We start from the raw sequence: 24406 nt of genomic DNA, 5'->3' as shown, positions 1-24406 counted from the left end.
AGAAATGGGCAAAGAATTTGGCTGTCGTCTCTCTCCCCTACTCGCTTGCTCTACTACGCTCATATTAAAAGACTGTCAAAAAAATAAAAATAAAAATAACATGAAAGTAGTGGAAAAGCTCTCAGTAATTGAGTTTATAAGCTTGTTTTATAAGCCTGAAACCCTCACGCAAAACAAATGGCTTCCAATTCTCTTAAAGTCGATTCCCATATGCACTGTAATTGTTTCTCATAGAAGCAGTTTAGAGGTGTTGTGTTTACCATTGATGTCTCCCTCAAACCTGAAATATAAATCCATTAAAGTAAACCCATTAAAAGACGATTACAAGTTAGCTCATAAGGCTGGATTGTATGCACAAAGTATTTAATATAGTGCAGTATAATGTACATCAGTGTTTGAGAAAATATTGATGTGCTTGACCCGGGTGTTTTCTTTTTGACTTCATATTAAAGTTCTCCTATATTAAGATCTCTTCTTGGCATGTGTGTGTGTGTGTGTGTGTTTGTTTATGGGGTTGTATTTAGCTGTTTTATGTGCTGGCTATGATAGGAGTGCTTGAAATTAGATGGTACCTCTTGACACAGTGCTTTTGATGTAGTCACAGCATCCATTACACCAGTGTGAAAAACCATTACTGTGACAGCCTCTACTTCCCTGTAGACAGCTTGGTTTCTTAAGCCTGACCTAGCCCTAAAAGTTAGGCAAGAAAGTGAGCGAAAAGAGCTTCCAGCTTTCCTGAATCGTTTCTTTTCATTCGTCTGCCTCAGCTGTGGAGAGCACACAACCATGACCGCTTTCCTGACCTCAACAATAAGGTCAGTGTATAAATATATATAGACACGAATGGCGTTCAGAGGTACAAATTCTCATCTTGCTCCAGAGAAGCTGTATTGGGTGAAGCAGCCTGATGGTTCTCAAAATAACCTCTGACACAATCAAGTCTGCTAACAGCCTCTGAGAACTGGGATGCGATTTTCCCGGTATATTTTTTTTTAACGGGCTTATCTTTCATTTAGCCCATGTGATGTTCACTTAATGTAGCATGGATGATCCAAACAAGGCACAGTGTTTGTTACAGTATGTTTTTCCACCAGAGTAACGGCTGACTCGCTTGTTTAAATGGCATTGACCCTGTTAATATAACTGGTGGCCCACTTTTACTGTAGCTCATTGCATGTTCAAACAGATACGTAGTATGTGTGGGTGTTTATCTGTTTAAAAAGAGGATTCGCCACGATTGTCAACCTCAACATGTGTCTTTTTGATGGAGTGTGTCTAAGGGATTAAGGGTGGAGAGTTGTACAGGAGGGTGAACGAAGCGGGGGGAGAACACCTGTGAGATTTGAAGTCTCAGGTATGTCACTGTGTATTAGACCAGGACTGTTCAGTAATGTATGAAGCTGAGTGTGGGAGACATCCTCAGGCCTGACCTATGATCCCATGATAACTACAACTGGACAAACAGAGACAGAAACACATACTTTGTTATAAGAAATTCAATTCAGCGAAGATGCATTAAATGAATCAGAAGTGACTAAAGTGCTGTTTATTTCAACTTTATATTCATCAAAGAATCCTGAAAAATGTATCATAGTTTTAAAGAGATGGATTTATTTCTTTATAGTGGCTAAATCATTCTGAAAGCATGATAGGTACTTGACAGCATAACTGAGAAATAATGGAATCCCTGATGACTTGAAATCATTAACTAATTGAAATCGAGTAGTTAATTTCAGTTATATGAGGGCGGATAATTTTCATAGATTAGTCTGATGATCTGTTCTGCTTTTAAATAAGACTTATGTGTAAATATTGACCAGATCAAATCAAAAGAAAGGTCAATAGGGTAAACTACTCTACTAAAGCTCAGCTTTGTCCCTAAAGTAAGTCTTCATAAGTGCTTCACATTGCCAGGACAAATATTTAATCTGGACTTTACTGTATGTCTGTATTTGCAGAGGCTTATTAAAGAGGAAAATATGTCATCTTTCCTTCCATTCAATAGTGATTGAGTAAATAATCAGCCACCAGGTATTATGTAATATGCTATTTCCCAGATTGTAACCCAAGTGTGTATATGTGTGACTACACAGTGTAACACTTTGTCAGTGTCTGTAGGTAAATAGTTTCTGACCTCTGTATGTTTTGTGATATATCTATCAACGAAGGGGTCAAAGGACAGGCCTACTGAAATATCAACTCATCAAGCCAATGTTTGCCTACAGTGGACTGTGCTTGCAGTATTTTTTTTTTTTTTGATTTTTCTTTCAATTTAGCACATAGGCTATACGATATGTAGTATGTGTATTCCTGTGTCACTCTATGCCATCCGGTTTTGTTTGTCCCCCCGACACATTACATGTCAGAAACTAAAAACTTTCAGTTTCAGTATGTGTGTGAACTGTAGATGTCCAGGGTTTAAAGGCTCAGGTGTGCACAGAGGAACAGACTGGGTTTTCTCAAAACAATAAATTGGAGAGTCAAAAGTCAATGTCCAACCCTGTACATTTAGTTTCCAGTTATTCTTTAACCATGCATTTCTCAGAGTCATTTATTTACCAGTCCTAAAAACGTCTTGCATACCATGGAGACAACTAAACATTATGTGTGCTGAAAATGTTTAAAGAAATTAACACTTTTATTCAGCACGAATGCATTCCATTGATCAAAAGGGACAGAAAGGAATTTTATACTTTAAATAAAAGATTTCTGTTTAAAATAATGTATGTTCTATTCATAAAACAATCCTTAAAAAGTATAGCCGTTTTAACATATTAAGAAGATAATAAAAAATGTTTCTTGAGCACCAAATCAGCATGTGAAACTGAGGACTGGAGTAATTGCTGCTGAAAATTCAGCTTTGCCATCACAGGAAGAAATATATGAGAAATATATGAATAAAATTATAGTCAGGATAAGTCACTGCTGTGCCTTAGCCACTTTATTCATCAACACAGTGTGAAAATGACTAGATATGAACTACATAATACAGCGGGCAACAGCTTGTGTAAGACTGACATAAGTCTGTTCTTAGGCACAGTCCATCCCTGCTATGTGACAAATACTAAAAAACCTTAGTTTCCTTTAAGGATTAATTTGGTATTCTTACCAGGTAAGCCACAATAGTTTGAGTTATTTGGCCACACCAGAACATAATAATTACTTAGATCTAACGCCTAAAATACCTGTATGTGAGGTGTGTGTCTCCACCTCACTGATGTGGAATGTGGAGGTAGAGCTGGAATTCCAGTGATGTGGTTGTTTAGTTTTCCCACAGTTACTCCGATCTGTAGTTAACAGTCAACAGCAGACGCTACAGAAAGATTCGTAACAATACAAAATCAATACAAAGCATCTGAATTTAAACAGCCAAAATACTTCTTTATGGCTCTTATAATCTCACACCCTTTTTCTTTCTTGAACAGTTCTCTTGGGTTTCTATGGCGGACAATTTTGATGGGCCTTTTTTATTTGCCTTCAGGACAAAATACAAATCTATGACATACTGTCTCTTGAGATGGTCTTGCACTGTTCTGCATTAAACTAGACCAGGAAGAAATGAGATTTATCTCTAATTCATGAAGGAGAAAGTGAGATGGATCACTGCGCTGGAGAGTCTCAGCTGTTCTCAATGAGAGTGGATGAAAATAGTGCTTTGCATAGCAAGAAAATAGATGTAATAAAAGACACTGGGACAGCTAAAAATGATCAGGAGGTTTGTGGGTGATTGTGTGGGTGTGTGTCTGTGCACTGATTGGATAGAATATAACTTTTTATGGGGTTTCAGTCAATTACATCACTTGAATACGTGCCACATGTTGTCCTGCTGTAGATATTGATTTCAGGCAACCCAGTTCATATATATATATATATATATAATTAGTTGAATGTATAACAGAAATATATAATTAATAGTAAACTTAATATTTTAGAACATTATATTAAAACATCAATTTAGTTTTCCTTTCAGGAGCTTTAAACAATTTTATTGTAATGATGGATTGTATCAATATTGTTTTGTCATGCTCTGGGACACTTCAGGATTTAATTTTGCACAGAATTTTTAGATTATTTTCACAATTTCCATACACTGCACTGCTAGTGGCCACTGAGGTGAAATGCAGAAGTGATTGTGCATTTGTTCATTTGAATTCAGGGAATAATTAGACAGACAGACAGACAGACAGACCTGCATTATATTTCTTTGAATTGCAGTTATTTAAATTCCATTTCCTGTCATTCTGTTGGATATGGCATACACTAGGAATTAAGGTTGATCTAGGTGTCTCACCATAGGAGTCTACAGAGAGATCAGACAGCAGCGCTCGTTCATTCTGAGTCAAGAGCTTTCACAATATAGCACTTCACAGTTATTACTGTCCTCTGTAGGATTATCTGGAGTTATGAATGCTTTATCTTTTCTCCTGCTTTTGACCCTTTGGTATTAATTTGTATAAAGAATTCTTTATTCTTCTCTTTGTTCTGTAAGAGTAATGTAGGAATGGGGTGGGCCTCAACAGCGCTGGATTCTTTGAATAATAATTGGTTCTGAATAAAATTCCTGAAGTGCTTGATTATCTTTCTTAATTACTGCCATTCCCCTCCGAAGTGTAAACCTATAGTAAAGCATCAGTAATTAGCCCATAACCTCCTGACAACCATGTTGAGATGGTAAATTGAATTTCTTCACCAATGCAAAAATCTGAAAAGTCTGAAAGTGTCACAAGACTGAGTAAATAAATACTTTTCTAAAGTATAGCTATAAATGGCCAGTACAGCATAAATCAGAAGAGAAAACCATGTAACATTTATGTGTGTAGTCTGACTGGCCAGCCTAAACTGACTAAAAAGTGTGTTTTTTCACACACATTTCTCCTGCTTCCATCAGCCTCAGCTGTCAGTCGTCTGAAGCTCATGGCCACTCTCACAGAGAAGTATGGCTACAGTTTAATGCTAAATTGAGCTTGAAAAACCAGCTCTCAACATGGACTTTGTCAGCCCTAAGTGTGCTGAAATGCCTCATCCAATTCAGCATGCTCTTTTTTTGCCCTCCTATTTTCACTTACTCAGTCTTGTGACACCTTCCGACTCTCTTCTCTTTGTTTGTTGCTCAACACTGTCAATTAGTACATCGAGAATAGCTTGCCTCGCTGTGCTGTTTGAAGCTTCATTGATTTAGCTCTTCTCCAAAGAGCTTCATGGATGTTTCGCCCAAAGATCGTAAAGTATGTATTTTAGTATTCAAGCACTTTCTTTGCTTAAAAAAAATATGCATTGGTGAAGAAATTTAATTTACCATCCCAACATGGTTGTCAGGGAGTTATGGGCAAATTACTGATGCTTGACTTTAGGTTTACACTTCGAATGGGAATGGCAGTAATTAAGATAGATAATCAAGCACTTCAGGAATTTTATTCAGGAATAATTATTATTCACAGAATCCAGCGCTGCTGACGACCCCCTGGGTGAGACCCACCCCACTCCTACATAACTCTTATAGAACAAAGAGAAGAAAAGGAGAATAAGCAAAAGCATAGTGAGCCAGAAAAGCCAAATTAAATCTCATTACAGGCAAAAAACTAAAAGCCCTCATAATTAGAGTAATCCTTTTCTATGTTAGGTAAAAAAAATAAAAATAAACATAAGGATTAGGCTACAAATGAAGCATGTCTATTGTCAGTCAGCAAAACGTTAAGCCAGTTAATGGCTCGACATCATCAGAAGATGTTTAAACTGTTGGTGATGAGATTAGCATTAAGTTTGCATGAATGCTAACATATATATATATATATATATATATATATATATATATATATATATATATATATATATATAGATTGGATTTTTTTTTTTTTGCAACATTTATTTACAGGCACTTTTGATCGGTTTCAATTTCTTTCTGAATTTCAATTCAAATTTCTTTTTAGAAAGTATTTCTGAACCCATTTTTTTATAGTAGTATATGCTAGTGTACCGCTAATGTTTACAGCGTGTTCACTTAATGCTACTTGCAAACAACTAATAAGTTGAAAATAATGTTAATGGCTGTAACTAACTGGCTATAAAAAATGGACCAGCCCTTTAATACATCTCACATCCCAAATGCATCTGCTTGTCAAGTTAATATATGCAGTCTTTAGAATCAGAATATGAGGGAAGGGAAGGTTATTGAAGCTTCTGGTTAACATAAGCACATAACCAACAGAATGCTATCGGATCAGGCTGATAGTAAGGGCATCTTATCCAATGTTTACTGTTGCTAAACATCTATACTCATGCCTCTTAGTGTGTACACGTTTATACCAGAAACCCACTCTCTGTTTCAATATCAGTGTATATCGTAAGTAGTAAGGAGTAAGTATACTGATATGTCTGCAAACATACATTTACTAACCATATGTATACTTCTACAGTGATGTTGAGTGTCTAAGGGGAAACCAGTCAGCCTGGGGATTACTCTGCGCTCCAGTGCATTCTTCTGACCACTGCACAGCTATACGTCTGACACATTGGCTTACACTCCAGAGGATAGTTCTTTCATGAATTATTAATGCAAAAATACTATATGCTGTTTCTGTATAGCACTTCTGCAAGAGAAGACGTCTCCCTCTCTTTTTATGTAATATTTAAAAGCAAGTCATGTGATCTAGACTAGCAGCGTTTTGGTGATGGAGCCTTGCAGTGCACACCTTATTACATTATATTTACCCTATAAAATGAACGTTTCTGGGGTTACTGAATATGTTTTCTGTGCATCTGTGATTGACTATGCATAAATAGTTTTTATGCTCACACACACACACACACACACACACACACACACCTTAAAACTAGTCTCAGACCAGTAGTGCAGCGTACCATGCAATACACAGACAAGCAGTGCTGGCAGCCGCTCGAGGGTGTAATGAGGAACTACTGGTATAAAATGGTGAGGGAATTCCCACACCCGCAAACGCCTGCTAAAACACACCCCTGCTCCTCTGACATCTGCATTGTGTTTATGTGGACTGTGTAGTGGTTAAAGGCTGAGCGGATAAAACATCCGTCGCTTTGTGGGATATGTATGGACCCGGCCGTCAGGAGCTGAGAGAAAAGAGAAGCATACTTGTGGTCAGCTCATACCCTGCATCTGCACTCTCAGAGGTTTGCCTCAATGTTAGAGAGCAGACATTTTGCAGAGAAGCTGGGAAGGGTTAACATGGGAACAGTCTTCTTTTGATTTAGCACATACGTAACTTATGCGAGCTGAGGTATTGTCAATAGCTGTGACACTTTTGAGAAGAATCACCCTTAGCTGATGAGAGAAGCAGAGAAGCAGGGGATGGGAAAGGAGGAAAGAAAAATAGGAGGAATAGAGCTCCAGGATGTGTCAGCAGCAGTACAGTATACCAGTGGTTTGGTAGAATGAAAAGAATGAGGGAGAGAACTTCATAGCAGAGCAGAGAGGAAACATTCTCTTACCACAAAGAGTAAAATTACACAGGATATGGAAATGTACGTTTGTACTGCAGTTTGACCCTACCACACTCACACATGGGCCAATTTGAAACAGTTGTGCCACATTTGAATGCAGTACTGCAGAACAGAACCCTGCATATCATTTACTAACAATCTGCATTCCAGTTAAACCTTTTTTTCAGCACAAATGTGGCTCTTTTTGTATGTTAACTAGTTACTGAATAGATTAAGCTTTTTTCCTCACATTGCACTAAACTGAATTTCATTTCAAAAAGATGTTTATGTACATTGCAATTGACCCTGGCTGCAGTAAATCATCAACTAGTGATCAAATGATGGCTGATGATATGCACTGTGCATTGAAATGTATAATTCATGTTGCTTTAGTTAATCGGATGCTAAAACAACAGTTGCCACTTCTGGTGCAATTTATTTGAAATGTATTTGATTACATGCAGCACTACAGTGCAAAGCTTATTTACTAACCATTATGTGGTCTAGTTTTACTAGATACTAAATGCCAGATACTAAATATAATGTAAATTTACATGCATTGTGGATTTGACTTACACTGCATTTAATTTATACATTTTATCAGTCATGCATTCCCTCAAACCTGCGAACTTGTCGTTGCGAGCGCCATGCTTTAGTGTTTGAGCCAAAGGAATGCATACATTTATGTCTGTCTTACTAGATCACTATGGGCCATATCGTAGACCTGGCGCAAGGCGCTGCGCAAATGTTTTCGCTAGTTTCACCCCGACACAGTTCTCATTTTCCCGTCCTGCGCCGCGTTGTTTAAATAGCAAATGCAACAATACTTTGTTATTTAAAGAGCGTGTTAATAATATGGGCCTATAGGCATGTACACTTTGCTTATTACACACACTTTAAAAAATTACATTCCACTATGTAAATAGAGAATCTGCCATAGCGTGAGCGCATTTGGCTTTTAAAATGGGATGGGATATGAGACTCTGATTCATTTAATTCACGTTACGTCCAAAAAACACCCATTACTCATTAAGAGAATAGGGACAACCGTTAAGACCATGCGCCCGGCGCTCCGACTGTTTTCCTATCATTAAACTAGCAAAAGTGGATTTGTACACGCCCTGAGTGCATCTGCACTGTGCGCTTTAGACCATGCACTTGGATCATTAAAATAGGGCCCTATGTATCTGGTGCAGTTAACTTTGTACTAAATTGAATTTCATTTAAAAGGTATTTGTGTATATTTATATTGTAGGTATCATGGCTCCAGTTATTTAACAAATGATGATCAAGTAATGGAGAAATGCATTATAACAAAGCTATTTTAGACTTTTGGATTGTAGTGGTGAAGCATGCAAATAAACAGCACTACAGCAGACGCTATTCATTCTCTGTAAAATCCCCTCACTGAGTTCTGCCTATATCAAGCTTTGCTTCTCTCCCAGTTGCCTTTCCTCTCACCTCACCTCTCCTCTCCTCTTCTTCTCAGTTACAGTATATAGGGCGACCAGCCTGTATTGCTATGTCTTTATCCTAACCTACTTCTCCCAATCCTGAAATAGCAGTGGGGGTTGCTCAGGTCTATCATCTCTCTTTTGGGGATTGCAGAATTAGGTCTATCCTATCACTCCATGATCCTAGTTTTTCGTTCTCTCTCCCCAGACGACCAGACAGTCCTCTGGGTCTATACTGTGACGTGTCTGTGTGTTTATAAAAATAAGCACAGGGTGTTGTATGCATTAATGCAGTATTTCACCTTTATGAGCTTTTGTGTCTGGATTATAAGAAAAATGTCTGCCATTGTCCATGCTTCCTTACAGTTGAATAGGTGATGTTTGCGTTTCAGGATTTGACCGTATTGGAATTTCAGCCGGTGAACCATTTCCTATTTAAGTGAATGGATTGTTTTAATGTGGACAGTTTCTCACACACTCCAAAACATTTTGACATATAGCCAGTTCACCTCAGACTGGGTTAGTATAGCAAACTTCAAACCTCTTTGCCTTTCTTGGCATGGATGAGCTCATGCTCTTTAAGAAAACACTCGACCCAAACAAGCACTTAAACTCACAGCCTGACTTCACGTTATCAGATCAGACAAATATGGGTCCAAACAATGTATGTCTTAGATAGTATCACACCGTCACACGCAAATCAAATGCAGTAGGTCCGCTCCTCTAGCTTCCAGGATCCATTAAACAGCTTCACTCCAGTGAACTCCCCTGAGATTTGAAATAGTGCTAGACACATTAACAGAACAGATTTGCTCATCCTTACTCTCTGAGCTTTTTCAAACATGCTAGTGGTCAGTCCACTGGTCAATGTCCTATGGATCTCCTGAGGACTGCACTATAGTGAAAGCATTATATTAAAAAGCATCATTCGTATGCACTGCACCATACGCGGTAGCCTCAATATTAGCATATCGACATTAAACTGCACCAATCAGCTGATAAGAGACCCACATGAACGGGTCAATGTTTCATTAGCATTCAGGATAATGAAACTAGTGTGCTAGAAAACAAAAGGTGCTCTTTCTCACACCACAATCTGTTTTGCATTGCATTGCAGTTTTACTGTCTGATTTGTAACAAGCTTATTTGAATCTAAATGAGTGAGTTTGATTTATTTTATTACTAATCTATGACTTCATTAATATTGTATACAATTTGCAAAATGAACAGTAGAGGCTTTTTGGATTAATTATTTGTTAAGCTAGGGTTAAAGGACATCATACAGTATCTTTCCTACAGTATAATCTATCTATCTATCTATCTATCTATCTATCTATCTATCTATCTATCTATCTATCTATCTATCTATCTATCTATCTATCTATCTATCTATCTATCTATCTATCTATCTATCTATTTATCTATCTATCTATCTATCTATCTGTTTTCATTACAAATTTGTCCCCAAAGTATATCCAAAACAAACATAAAATATTTTCCATTTCCTCCAAATGCATTTATCTGTTATCAAGTAAAACAGGTTTATTTTATATCATCTGAGCAGATTTCTCAATTTAGAAAACTGATTATATATCAACCGAAAACAAAAGGTGCTCTTTCTCACACCACAATCGGTTTGCATTGCAGTTTTACCGTGTGATATGTAAGCAAATGTTTATTTGAATCTAAATTAGTGGGTTTGATTAATTTATACGAATCTATCACTTCATTAATATTGTATATTGCCATAACACATTTGTCCCCAAAGTATATCCAGAAAAAACATAAAACATTTCCCAAAACTTCTTCCATTTCCTCCAAGTGCATTTATCTGTTTTCAGGTAAAACAAGTTTATTTTAAGTCATCTGAGCAGATTTCTCCATATAAAAAACTGATTATATATCAACCAAACTTATGCAGAGTTATGCTGTAATTTTACACTCTGTTCAATGACTGTTGGTTTTCATAGTCATTCAGTGATGTGTTTTGTATGCAACAGATCAGTCACAACAGGCAGGACTGCATTCTTTTGCCTCTTAGTATCTGTTGTGGTTTCTTCATTCTCTAAAATAGGCTACAACAAAGTGCAAAGCAGGTGACTGCATCAGCCAAACCTGATTGATCTTTTCCATGTAGGAATCCCATAAAGTTTTTGCTAAGCAAGAATATCTTTATTATTGCAGAATTCCTTCTTCCACCCTCATCAGGCTGACTTGACCAATCGCCAGTTGGCCTGTTCCTCCTCTGTGTGTGTGTGTGAGTGTCCCTGTGCCATGTTACTATGGCAACATCTCAGGGTTGGCGGCATCGAGGCGGACACTAGAAGGTCGATGATTCTACTGGTGCCATTTGGGGCATTTGCATCACCTTGTGTGGCATCGCCCACATTGCCTACCATTTTACAGTATGATGCAACATGTAGTCAGAGAGGCTGCACCTCAAATGCTTTATGACAGCTCTCTCTGAAAAGTTTCAAGGTGTTGCCATGTTTTCCCTAAACAGTGTATCTTTATCAGAGAGGCAGAAGAGAAGATAGAGAGAAAAATGTAGGGCAAATCACATACGGACAGTATCGTCTGCCAAACACAGAACATAATTCACTAATATGACAGTTGCTGTCATGGTCTGGTGTTGCACTGTGCACACACTGACCTACTAGTACCAGTCTCTTCCAGTTAAAAGTTCTTAATTTATCATGTTAAATAAGGACATACTAAATCATATTGTATCATAGTTCGCTTCGGATGTGCCTGTGGGAGTTTTGGTGGGAAGAGCGTGGTGGTTGAGGTTGTGTCTTTGGCAGGCGTGAGGGTGGGCAGGTGCAGTCTCGGTTGAAATAAGGGAAACGCAGCACCATCTGGCACAGGGATCCCCCTCCCAGTGGGAGGAGAGGGAGAGATGGAGGGATTGAGGGATGGGGGCCATGGAGGAGTGTGACCAGGGTAATTAGTACACTGCCTCAGTTTAGACGGATGAAAAGAGGGCGGGACCATACACTCCTGAACCTAGAGAAGGATTGCAGAAAGCCAACACCCCCATATATCCAAATCAAGACATTTCACTAGTAACTGATAATAAAAATTCATCAGGTACTACAAGGGATTGAAAAGGGATTCCCAATCTTTTCTGTCAGACAAACGTCTTTGACCTCAAATATTTTACTTGAAGAACTCCCTTGGTTTTTAACTTAAGATTTCAATAGTTTATCCACATACTAACATGCAACTGAACAATTAAATATATGTTTTTTTAGTAAGTACTTTGAATGTTTTTTTTAATTCAAATTACTTAATTTAATATTATTATTATTTAATGAATTATTAGCTTGTTTTATAAACCCATAAACCTCCAGTGGTTCCTGTGCTAAAAAATAAATACATTTAACAGTGTTATTAAAATCATAACACTGATGATTTTTTTTTGGTAGTAATTTACATTAAGGTCCCATTTGTTAACATTAGTTAACTACATAGGTTAGGTGAAGGAACAATAAAAAATACTTCTTAAGCATTTATTCATCTTAGTTAATTTCAACAATTACTTACACTTTATTATCTGTTAATATTATTTAAAATGGAATTGATTTGACATGAACTAACAATGAACAGTTGTATTTTTATGAATTAATGTTAACATGATGGCAAAGATGATCTAAATGTCTAATTTTAATAAATTCAGTAGTAATACTTTTGTATCATCTGACCACATCATGTTGCTCTATGGTTTATTGCTGTACTGTAGTTGTATGAGTTTTGGCCAGTAGTTTGAAGAGCTCTTGATCAGGTCATTACTCCCTTTTTTGTGTAATTGAAGCTTTCGTGTTGCTGCCTTTAAATCATCAGTCTCTCATCTTCACATTCCTTCTTTCTGATCACTTTAAAGTGAGAAAGTAACCCTCTGGAGCTCTTTAACTGTCTAACTCTTCTCAGACCAATGCTTTAATCTTCTATTTGTGAAAAGCACAAAGCATTCAGACACTACAAAAATGCAGGAGAGGCTGTAAACAAGGTCTGAGACTGACAGCCAATGAAATTAGACAAGAGCGATAGAGATCCAGCATGCTTGACATTTATCTCTGATGTTACATCTCTCTAAATCATTGAAAGGTCTTGTACGAATAAAGGCAGAGAGAAAGACATCAGCTTTGCAGGCGTCACGCACCCAGATCACACACCTAATGCCACTGAACCGTCTCTTAATTAACTCCTCAGCGCTGCTTGGCTAATTACGTCATGCTTTTTAAGGTCTCGTACAAACACAGACACATAACACAGGAGTGGCTGTGAGAAATAAAAATAGCCATTTGTTTCTATTGTGGCAATGGCTTTAGTCATCTTTGAGTTTCACCTCGATTGGTTCATGGTTTCTCATCGCCACCCGTTTTGACTTGTCACTGGCACGTTGTAGCAAAGACGTACTGAGAAGAAGCACTTTGGCAGGTGCAGGCATGTCCGCTCAGTGACAAATGCAACATTCCTGTCACACAAGTCATGCCACCTGCTCGCATTCCAGCGCAGCCGGTGTCTTTCCTTACTGTCTGCAGCTCAAAGTACATTCAAAGTGCGTTTCTTTCTCTTTCCTTTTTTGTTCTGAGGACATACAAATGCCTTTGTTATGCTTCAACACAACAAGACATTTACATTTTATATTCAAGCATAATTCATTTATATTTAATTTGTTGTGTTTTGTTATAATATGTTAGAGTTTTTCAATGCATTTGAATTTATATGCATTTGTTGCTTATAAATGAATTATTTAAAAAATAATTATAACATACTTTTGATTTTTTCAATTTCAAAATTACAGTAATATCCATAGTTATAACATTATAATGTTTAGGTTCCTAAATTTACTTATAGCTGTTTTTTTTTAAGTGATTATAAAGTTATTGTTTAAAAATTTCTATTCTTCATTTATCAAAAATAGGGAAGAAATTAACATGGAAAAAATTAGCAGTTTATCATTATGGCCCGAATTTTAATATCAATACACTAATATTTTTGATGAAAGATTAAATTTACAGTTAATAATGTGCACCAGTGAATCATTTACAATAAGTAACATTTATTAAGAAAGTCAATTAAAAGCACGCTGACTTCAGCCCAGTCTAGAAGTGTGTGTGTTCATCCGTAGGACCCACCATAAGCCTATACTTGTCCTGTTATTGAGGATCGCTTAGAAATGTAATAAGAAATAATGTCAATATTTTTAATTCTTTAAAATGCTTTGCACACAAAATGTCTGTAAGTTCATTTGGTAATTATTTATTCAGAAAGAGACTCAAATAGTCTTAATTCAAACTGTTGTGCTTAAGGGATGAAATTTACGCCAGAGCACAAATTCTAATCTCTCTGTCTCTTCTTCCCAGGTGTCCTCCTTGATATAAAGAAACACTTCCTGGTTAGTGATAGCGGAGCAGGCTTGTTGCAAACAGGTAAGTCTCTCATAATCCCACAATTTTGCGGTTTTGCAATCATGCAGTGTGTGCACACAGCCTAATATCACTGACACAAGGTGGAAGAGAAGACTAAATCCATTAAACTCTCTGCAGCCAGAGTGACAGGGATAACAAAGGCGGAAAATACTGTGAATGAGCAATGAACTTCAATGAACTTGTTTGGGTTTAACAAAACAGAGGACTGCCACAGTTGTTTGGATTGGATGGAGACCCACCCTCCACTGTGATCTGTTCATTATTCAATAGTGCAAGGATTTACAAATATTTTCCAATATTTCTATTAAGGTCCAGTGAAACTCCAGTGAGGTACAAGGGAAGCAGTAAATGTTTTTTTCAGTCTGGTTGCTGTAGGAAACTGTAATAGTACTGTAGTGGATGCCCAACACTGTGAGTCTTCTCTCTGGTTCCTGTTAATGGGAGGAAACACTAGTTTATTCTGGACAACACACAGAGCCCTTGTTAGCTCAGCGATGCCTGCGGTCTGTTGCTAGCGATTATAACGGCTAAAATTAAAAAATGACTAATAATTGTTCCCTCATTATATGCAGATGACAGTGAAGTGTAACACATTATGATATCATTAAAGGTTATTTGTGGTGGGCGAGGAATCAGTGGATGTATACAGAGGGAGGTGAATGAGAAGGTTCAGTGTTCAAACGGCTGGCTTGCACTGGGTCAGGTGGGGGGTTGGGCTTCCTGAACCAGGCTGGGTCCACGTCAAGTGGCTTTTGTAAAGGAGAGTCACTGTTTGGAGGTCCTATTGGAGCGCTTAGCAGCCCGGTGAACACTAGCGCACACAAACTGTACCTGTGTGCGTGTTCACACACATACTTGTGTGTGCAAACAGAGACGCCACCTGCGAAATCATTGCCTCATACGGCACGAGACAGCAAGACAGCTGCCTAAGTTTTCAGATGCAGCCACCGTCATATGCATAGGCAAGAATATATACAACAAGCAAACATGTTCACACACTCACACACACTCGCATATACAGAGGCTCATTGAACAGTTGCATAGACGGGGATGTCTGGGATTCAGATCCAGCTCAATGTTTATCTATTGCCCCCATTCATTTGGTTTGAAAATATTAGAATAACTGGCCCACAGAGACCTCAGCACATAAACCTTTCTTTATTTAAGAGTGGGATATTTTCATTCTGGGTGAAAAGGGTGGAGTAAATATAAAAATCTACACCTCTTAAAACAGAATAAATCTACTTGACAAGAAAAATGGCTTTTTATTCAGTTTTTCATTTTGTGAGGTTAACCCTTAGACAGGAAAAAAAAGCCAATTTGCCAATGGTGTATAGTACTACCATTGAAATTTTAGATTTTTTTGAAGTGAGATATCCAGCTTAATTCAGTTTAGTAATATTATTTAACTGACTGTAGACATGAGCTAGATATAGAATGGAAAACTTTCATTCTGTCAGGCTGTAAGAAAGAGTTATTCTCTGTTTTTGCTTAGCTGACCAATTTAGACTGCTGAAATCGTACTGTCACTCACTGAAGAAAATGTGTTTTTGATTAGTCTGTAATTGGAAGCAAATAAACATTACAAATCTGCTTGGCTCAGGTTAACCATAATGTGAATGACTGGTTGGAAACTTTCCTATAGGTTGATTCTCAGCAAGGCATTGGTTCTTTGACAGCATGGCAGGCAATTATTGGTCTATATGCTACATTAAGGATGTCATGAGATTTACTCTAACTAGGGGTTAAATTGGGACTTTTGAGATGGGGTGTCATAAATCTGCCAAGATACGGCCCCACCAGATAAATGCACAATCGCTTTTTTTTTTTTTAGCAGATTGCTAAATTCAGATGAAACAACGCAATCAAAATCTGGAATGGAGCATGGAGGAGATGGAATGGATTGATAAACAATTGCGCTAATAAAAATGCACTATAGCGAAATATCAAAGCCAACCACATCCTGAACCACATCCTATGCTTCCTTGAAAAATATGAGCAGGGTAATGTCCCTTTGCTTGTTCAGGTGTGGTTGATTAGGGTTGGAGCTAAACTCTGCAGGAAAGAGAACCTCGAGGGCTAGAGTTTAGAACCCCTTAGAGTGTAGAGAAAGAGTCTGTGGCAGGTTTAGCTTGGCCTCTGCTCCTAGTCTGACCTCAGTCTTCACACAGCGCGACAACATTTCTGATGCTCTGGCCATTGGCTGGGAACCTCGGTGTGAAAAGTTGGTTGAAGGGATGGCGTGAGATCAACTGGAGTGTGTCCTGTTGTGATGCACTCTGATTTGTGTGAGTGGCAAAGTTTAACTCATTTTAACGAACACTAGTAAAAGCCTTTTTGTTTGTTTTTCTACACACATCTGTTTGAGAGAGCAGGCTTTCCAAAATCTTCAGACGGTGGCTGGATGTCTTTAAGCGCACATGGCATGGAGAGACATGCTGACTAAGGCAGTCTACCATAAAACAGGAGGTGAAATACAGTGACGGGTTGGGTTGTCATGATGGTGTGTCGTTAATTTTGATAAAAAAAAGAAGTAAATATACAGTTAATAAGTGAATGAAGGGCTGTGGGAAGTATCATGTACCACAGAGATGAGATCATGCCTCAACCTCCACACAGTGTGATTCAGGCCTCATACATCATTGATTTAATTGTGATGAGTAGCAAAACACTCATATTAAGAAAACGAGTAGATGAAAGATTCAGTTTCTGCAAAAATATTTCACATATGTAAAATATGGGTTATGTGATACATGTCTGGTTTGTGTCCTTCAACTGATGCCCTGTGTCATATTTCCAGACAAATGCATGTCTATACTTGATATTGATACACAGACCACTCTGATGTAACCTTATGAGGGGAATATTGACTTTACTGGGCTTTACATGATGTGCTTTTGCCTTTGGCTGTCATACCTGTCAATCACCTCTGTGTCCACAAAGACAGGGCTTCTAGATCTGATCCCACTCACAATGCTCTCTCATGATTCATTTCTTTTGCCCCGGCTGTGTTTTAACAAAACTTTTATCAGACTGAGGGATATTCGTTTCAGATTAGTTGGAAAGGACGATTATAGTTGATGCAGAACAAGAATTGACTGTTTGCTTGCCACAACACCTGCAGGCGGTCCTGGAAGACTGTGAGATGGAAATAAAGAAGAGAGGGTTAACTTGGATATCATAACTGTCCCGAGGGCCTCCTTCTGCTCTTTTGTCTGATAGGTGAGATCGGCATTTTAGGGATGGGTGTGGGGAATCTGCATGGCCTCTCTGCGTCTAAAAGAGAAATATTTGCTGAAGATGGATAGATGAGGATGAGTTTTAGACAGGCGAATGTTAACATTTCCTACACTCTACAGGTCAGTTTATTAGTCTTTAGTCATATGCAACCTAAAACCTGGACTGATTTTTAAACCTAAAGATGTTTGCGATAGTTTTGCCAGAAATAATTAGAAATAAAACGTGCATGTTGTGCACTAAGCCAAATTGCGATTTTGACTTTACCTAGTTAATCATGTAGCTCTAGTTCTTATTTTTTGTTAATGTGTTGGCAGAACAGGCCCAAGTGTTAGTTTGCTAGGTGAAAAAGTCAATTTTCTTAGAAATGTAATAGCAAACATGTCAAACAGATGCATGATTTGATGCATTATTCGTTTCTGTAGCACAAAAGCCGTGGGTTACAAACTTTAATACTGAAAGTTATGGGTTTTCGGTATGACCAATAGTGGCTAATAATTATTTTAAAAAAAAACGAAAAACATTTCTCTGACTACATTGTAGAGATTCTAACTAGCTCTAAAGGTCAAGAGGTCAGTGCCTTCTGGTCAAACAGCGTCTGCTGTTGTCTCCTATCCCATCTGTCACTGCAGGAGCGAACACTGTTTTTGAATCCAGACACGACTCCGCTGAGTCCATGCATTCGTCTAGCCGCTCTGTCTGGGGCATGTGTTGTATATAGCTGCAGTCAGTCTGTGGCAAGTCAGCCTGTAAGTGAATGACCCACGGCCCAGGTGCACGACTACATCTACCCAGACGAAAAAATGTGCTATATTGAGAAGAAGTTTCTGTGTGGATTGTGACCATCAGGATATTGGCTTACATAGCCATGAGCCATTAAAAGACATTATTTAAAAAGTGAGATGTCAACCACAGACACACTGGCCTCCTGTAGTACAGTACTTCCACTGTATGTTTACATAGCCACAATTGTCCCCTTCTCCGCTTTCGTTTTAATGGTGGATCTTACGGTTTCTGATTTCTTCGGCCTAGACGGCGAGGAGCTACTGTATCTGTGTATTATCAGCTGTTCACACTTAGACCACAGCTGTACTATGATATCCCTCCTTTCTTCATCTCTCAGTATCATTTGGTTTCTCACAATACATTTCTTTGGTCCTGTTTTTGCTGTACTGTCAATTTGACTGGGGGAATAAAAAAAATATTCATAAATGGATTCCACAGCTGGAAAGAAACAGCAGGAGACATGCCTGAATGAGACGGACGTGGACTAAGCGAGAGGGATGTAAATGGAAGAGGGAAAGCACAGCACCTGCTTATCAGTTCCACAGTCAATGGCACAGAGATGTAATGATCCACAGCCACGTCAATATGAAAACCGAGAGAAAAATAAAAACCAATTCTCTCTTTCAGCTTGGCTCTGACACTGGGTAATGAGCAATCAATACAGCAAATCCACATCGCTGCACATGCTATGAATAGATACAGAGGTCTTGCAGTTTGAATCAGCTTTAGAGCAGATTGGTGAATCTCACAAAGAAATGTCAAGGTCATATTTCAACTAACTAAATAACATTTTGACATGCATAATTTTAATGAAAATTAAGCTCATTTTTCAGTAAAAAGTAATGAAATGTGTGTGTGCACAACACAAAAAACTGGACATTTTTAGACCATGTCTCAAAGGGAACAGGGGCTTCACTGATCCCCCTTAAACCCAACCCTGATCCTCAGCACTCTCTCGCAGAGCTTTATGTCAATCAAAACCCTGCAGCCAATCACATCAAGCATTAACCTCAAAGCCAGTGAGTGACCCCGCCTCATATTAGATTCACAAAGGCGTCCTCTCTTTCATTTACGCTTTCATAGTCTGTTTGGACAGTTTCTCTCTCTGTATTAAAGGAACGGAGCGAGCAAATAAAAAGACAAAATCATTAGACCCAATCATATCTGTCCTGAAGCTCTCTTACTGGGCAACACAGCGAAGCACTTTTGACAATGACCCTAAATGATATTAGAATTAGATTAGAGTATTTTCTTGTATGATGAAGACATGCACAAATCAATAAAAGGCGAGAGTCTATTCTCTGTCCCCTGTGGACTCAACCACCCATCCACACACACACACACACACACACACACAATACAGCTCCTTCTCTCAAGGTCAAACCATTTATTACAGTACATCAAGGGGCCGTTTACACAACATCGTTTTCAGACAAAAACAGGAAACTTTTTTTGCGTTTTGCCTGTTCGTTTACATGACATATAAACATATTTTTGAAAACGGGTTTTAAAGTGCAAGTTTTTGAAAATGCCACCGTTGGGTGTGATGGGTGTGATCCTTTTGATATATTATATGGGTGTGGGTGGACGTTTGTGTGCATTTAGACTTACCAAAATGTGAGTAAATTTGTCACATTGGTTTTAAACAGCTTTGGCAAGGACCTCAGCATAGACACACACATTCACACACTCTGTCATTTGAATGCTGGCCTATCATTAGATGTACAGCTCTGGGCTGGAGAGGAAAACTCCACACCCGCTTTAAAAAAGCCCATATCCCACGCTTCTCATACACCAGCTCCCAGCTATAACATAGAGTCTAACCAGCCGTAAGCAAGAAAATTGCAGGATATTATCTTTTCTTGACTCAATTCTGGTTTCTAAACAAGGCCAGTACTGTAAAAATACAGTTAAAGCTCAATTTCCCAAGTATGGCTGATTTCTATCTTAAATGTGGTGAAGGAATTTCAGTGTCAGAAAATATTTCCTGTACAGTATTGGGAAATACAGTAACTGAATAAGATTAGTGATGCACCCAGTTTTACAGTTTGACAACATTTTCTTAGAGGGTGACAGTGACTCAGCTATTTACACAATAAAAAGCTTTGTTGTTACACATTCATTCATTCAAAAAAACCTGTCCTCACTGCTTCATACAGTTCATTCTAAAAAATCTGTCCAAAGAAACAGTTTACTGCTTTATTTCAAGTCCTTGTATTACATTTGATATCTTTCTCTGTTAAAATAGGTAAATGTTGCTGTTCATCATCATTTTCATTACATACATTTCAGTATTTATAGTTTTATTTGTTGCATTTAGCGGCAATTACTCTAATTGCATTTAGCGTCATGATGGTGAATGGATTCAAAAGATTCTAGTTAATTAGAAATAGAAAACAAATCTGTTTAAAATGAGCTATATTACTTAAAATGTTTACTGGCTTCAAAATAGCTTCTCCAACACAGCTTTTTTTTGCACCAAACTGATTTAAATTCTGAATATAAATCTTCATCTGGATTAAATTTGAAACCTCAAGTGGATGTTTATTCTATGTGTGGAAGGTTGTAAAAATGCAACTGTGTTTGTTCAAAGAAGTGTGTTTCTGTGCATGATGTGTGCCTACACACCATGTAAATGTCCACACACTCTCTCTGCTAACACTATTTAGCTGAAAAGTGTTGAGTTGATCTTCCTTTTCATCAGCAGTGCTCCTCTCTTCCCTCTCAGATCTGTTGAAAGGCACAAGTGCAGCTGAGAGCTAATAGTTAGTGGTGAAAAGCGGAACAACCTAACACCATTTACCACCACTTCCACATTGCGGGCTATACAATGGCAAAGGTTCATCCCCAGAACCTTGGCAGTGCTGATCGTGGTGTTTTTTTTTTTTTTTTTACTTTTTTAAAGAAAAAAAATTGTATTGCTATATTTTGGTAAGCTACAAACAGTGTGGTCTAATTCAGGGAAGCTTTACCCAACAACTTACACATAATAGGTCAAGAAACATGCATGCATGCTCACACACATAAATCAAACACACCCACCAAGACTACTGAAGTCTGAAGTAGTTTCTTTGAAATGGTTTGCCATGTAGTAAATGATAGGAATGCTGGTGATGTTCAGCTGGGAAGGCAGCCCTGTGTGTTTGTGTTGTGGCGAAAGCGTCAGCTAAGCCCTTCATTGAGGGGGAATTCTGACGGAGGTATGCATGAGCATGAAGGTTAAGTGAGAAAAATCCAAAGGTGGAGTCTCGGGGTAGACGCACAGATACATCCGTCATAAGCATGACAGCCGCTTCTGTCTGGATGCCACATGTCAATACAAGAATCTGACAAACACAACAGGAATGGCCTGTAAGCAGTTCACAATAAGTGTTTCCAAACTATACACAACACTTATCAAGTATCAACATTTATGTATGAAAAAAAATATATATATATATATATTATGTTGACACAAGTTTAGGAATAGATGAGCATTTCCATCAGATACTGTATATCAGTAGATACGCTAAACATCCTTGGATAGAAACTTGCATAATTTAATGGCATTTTCTTAAAAACCTACATAGAGGTTTAAAAGTGATGTATCAGGTTTTACTTTAAAATGTTACATAATTTTAAGAGGAACTGTTGTGGTTATTCCACACCAACTGGTAACTGGAATATTTTTCATACTTTCATACTTTTGTTCTCTTCAGCAGTGGTATGCAACAGGTGTTTGTTTGATGTGAATATGTTTTTGGGTGTCAAGCTTAGTCACTGTGTTGTCAGTTGCAATAACATTTTGCACAATAGATATTTTTCCGAAGAAGATTTTGAAAGATTAGTGCCTTGCATAGTTTTATGATACATCATCATTTAGAGCATTGTTCGGAGCGTTTTGTCTTGAAATTGTTTTAGCAGGTAGGTTTCGCTTTAAATTTTTTCCCCCTGCATTCTCATTGTTATTATGGAGAGTGGAAAAGCATTACACTTCATTGATATCATTTTCATCATTTGTATCCTAAACTAGACCTACCCAGTCATAACTCTAATTGATATACTGTTAGAGTGCTAGCATTTTTTGTATCTCTTTTTTTCTCTCTCTCTCTCTTTTTTCTTGTAGCATTTTTGCTAATTACTAATTTGCCTTTTTTTTTTTATCTAAAAAGGACCTGGGACAGGTCAGCCTCATTATCCCAGCACTTATCCAAAAACTGTTCCTGCTCTCCCTCCCACAAACCTACACAGACACACATTTTTGTTTCTAACGGCTTTCACATAAAAAGTACAGTTAGCATGGGCGTACAAAAAAACAGCAATTCAAAATGATACTGCATGCTGTAAACCACATAAAAGTGCTTTTTGTTATCTTCCATTCAGTGCTTAATGTTATTCCCATTATTCTGTCTGCAAACGTCCAGCTGTCTTATAAAACCCTGTGCATGTTCATAAACAAATCTATAGCTTTGTGAATTCCACCTTAAAGTGAAACAAAACCTCTGAATGCTACGGCTTTGTGACATCTAACTGAATCCAAATCTGTTGCCACTTCTCCCTTATCGTGCTAAAAGTGCCTCAGCTGTATAAAGTCCATTTACCCACGTTTTAAGGACTTCTCTAGTATTAAAGTCCACTTTGCTTAAGCACATTACTAATCTTTATGGAACATTCTTTCTCTGTGTATGAGGAAGTGGAGGGATGGACTGTGGGCAGCTAATTCATGGACAGGCTGCCCCTGAGCTAATGGCTAAGTAGTTGTCATCAGCCTTTTTTCTCACAGTTTTGAACAGACCAGAATAATAGTCACTTGAAATCTTTCCATCATCGCAGCTGTGATGCATCCGTTTTCCTTCCTGCTAGCGCTAAACATTGACAGAAGTGTATGAGAAGTGATAGTAGATGGTGTATTTTTGCAGTGGCTAAACAGTTATTAAAGTTAGTGACTATTTCACTCCAGGGTTAGGAGTATCAACTGTTAGTTCTGTTTTAAAGACAGGCCTATTGTCTACTTCTAGAGCAGCAGCTTTGCTCTTCTCCCAGATGTGATGTATTACATTTCACTGCTGTAATGCTGAGTTTCAGGACAATTTATCTTAACACACAGTAAATACGAGGTGACCTCTGTTTACTGTGTTATTATATCCTTTATAAAAAGCTGAGCTTTGAATCTCTTTGTTCAGCTTCCACGTTACTTTTATCTGTTTGTATTGGCTTGTTTCATTGTGCTGTCTTTTCACTTTCAAACAACTCAACATCCTCTCATATTCTGTTGAGACCTGTATAGATTGTGAACATACAATGAGAAAAGCCACATGCAGGTATTCAACCATCCACATGCACAAATATACACAGATGTCAGACAGTTTCCTGTTTAATGTCACTTCCTCAGAATCTGTCTCTCTGCACCTGCAAAGTCCAAAGACTGTCATTTGTCTGAGCACGCTGGAGAAAGAATGGATGGGACATACAAGATTCACTGTATCCGATAGTTCTGTGATTTTAGACCTATTACAGAAAATAGTTTACAGTTAAAGGGTTAGTTCTCCCAAAAATGAAAATTCTGTCACTCACCCTCATGTCGTTCCAAATCCGTAAGACCTCCGTTCATTATCGGAACACAAATTAAGATATTTTTGATGCATTCTGAGAGCTCTCTAACCCTTCAGACAGAATTTTCATTTTTGGGTGAACTATCCCTTTAATAGTACATTACCAATATTTTCTAGGAAATCTGTTGTGAAATGACAACTAAAAATGCTTCACATTCGACTAATGTACACTACCGTTGAAGATTTTGAAATTAGGTATGTTTATTTTAATTTTTTTCAATAAATTAAAACCTTTATTCAGCAAGGATATGTTCAGTTGCTCAAAGGCGACTATTTTGATGTTTCTAATGTAACACAACATTACTAATTAAAATAAATTAATAAGAAATGTTTCTTAGCAAATTAGCATATTAGAATAATAAAGGATCATGTGGCACTGAAGACTACGTAGAGTAATGGCTGCTAAAAATTCAGCTTTGCCATCAGAAGAATAAATTACATTTGAAAATTT

General features: G+C 37.8%; 1 protein-coding gene across 1 annotated transcript in view; it reads left to right on the top strand.

Moving 5' to 3' along the window:
* Window positions 1-24406, top strand: part of LOC113074743 (protein spinster homolog 2-like) — a 65300-nt gene that overhangs the window by 5389 nt on the left and 35505 nt on the right. Inside the window, exon 2 of the mRNA XM_026247551.1 lies at window positions 14276-14341. Coding sequence (XP_026103336.1) covers window positions 14276-14341 — 66 coding nt within the window. The remainder of the gene's footprint in view (window positions 1-14275; window positions 14342-24406) is intronic.

This window comes from Carassius auratus, chromosome 5 (assembly GCF_003368295.1).
Source record: "Carassius auratus strain Wakin chromosome 5, ASM336829v1, whole genome shotgun sequence".
In the NCBI taxonomy this organism is placed as follows: Eukaryota; Metazoa; Chordata; class Actinopteri; order Cypriniformes; family Cyprinidae; genus Carassius; species Carassius auratus.
This window is presented reverse-complemented; position numbering and strand designations above follow the sequence as displayed.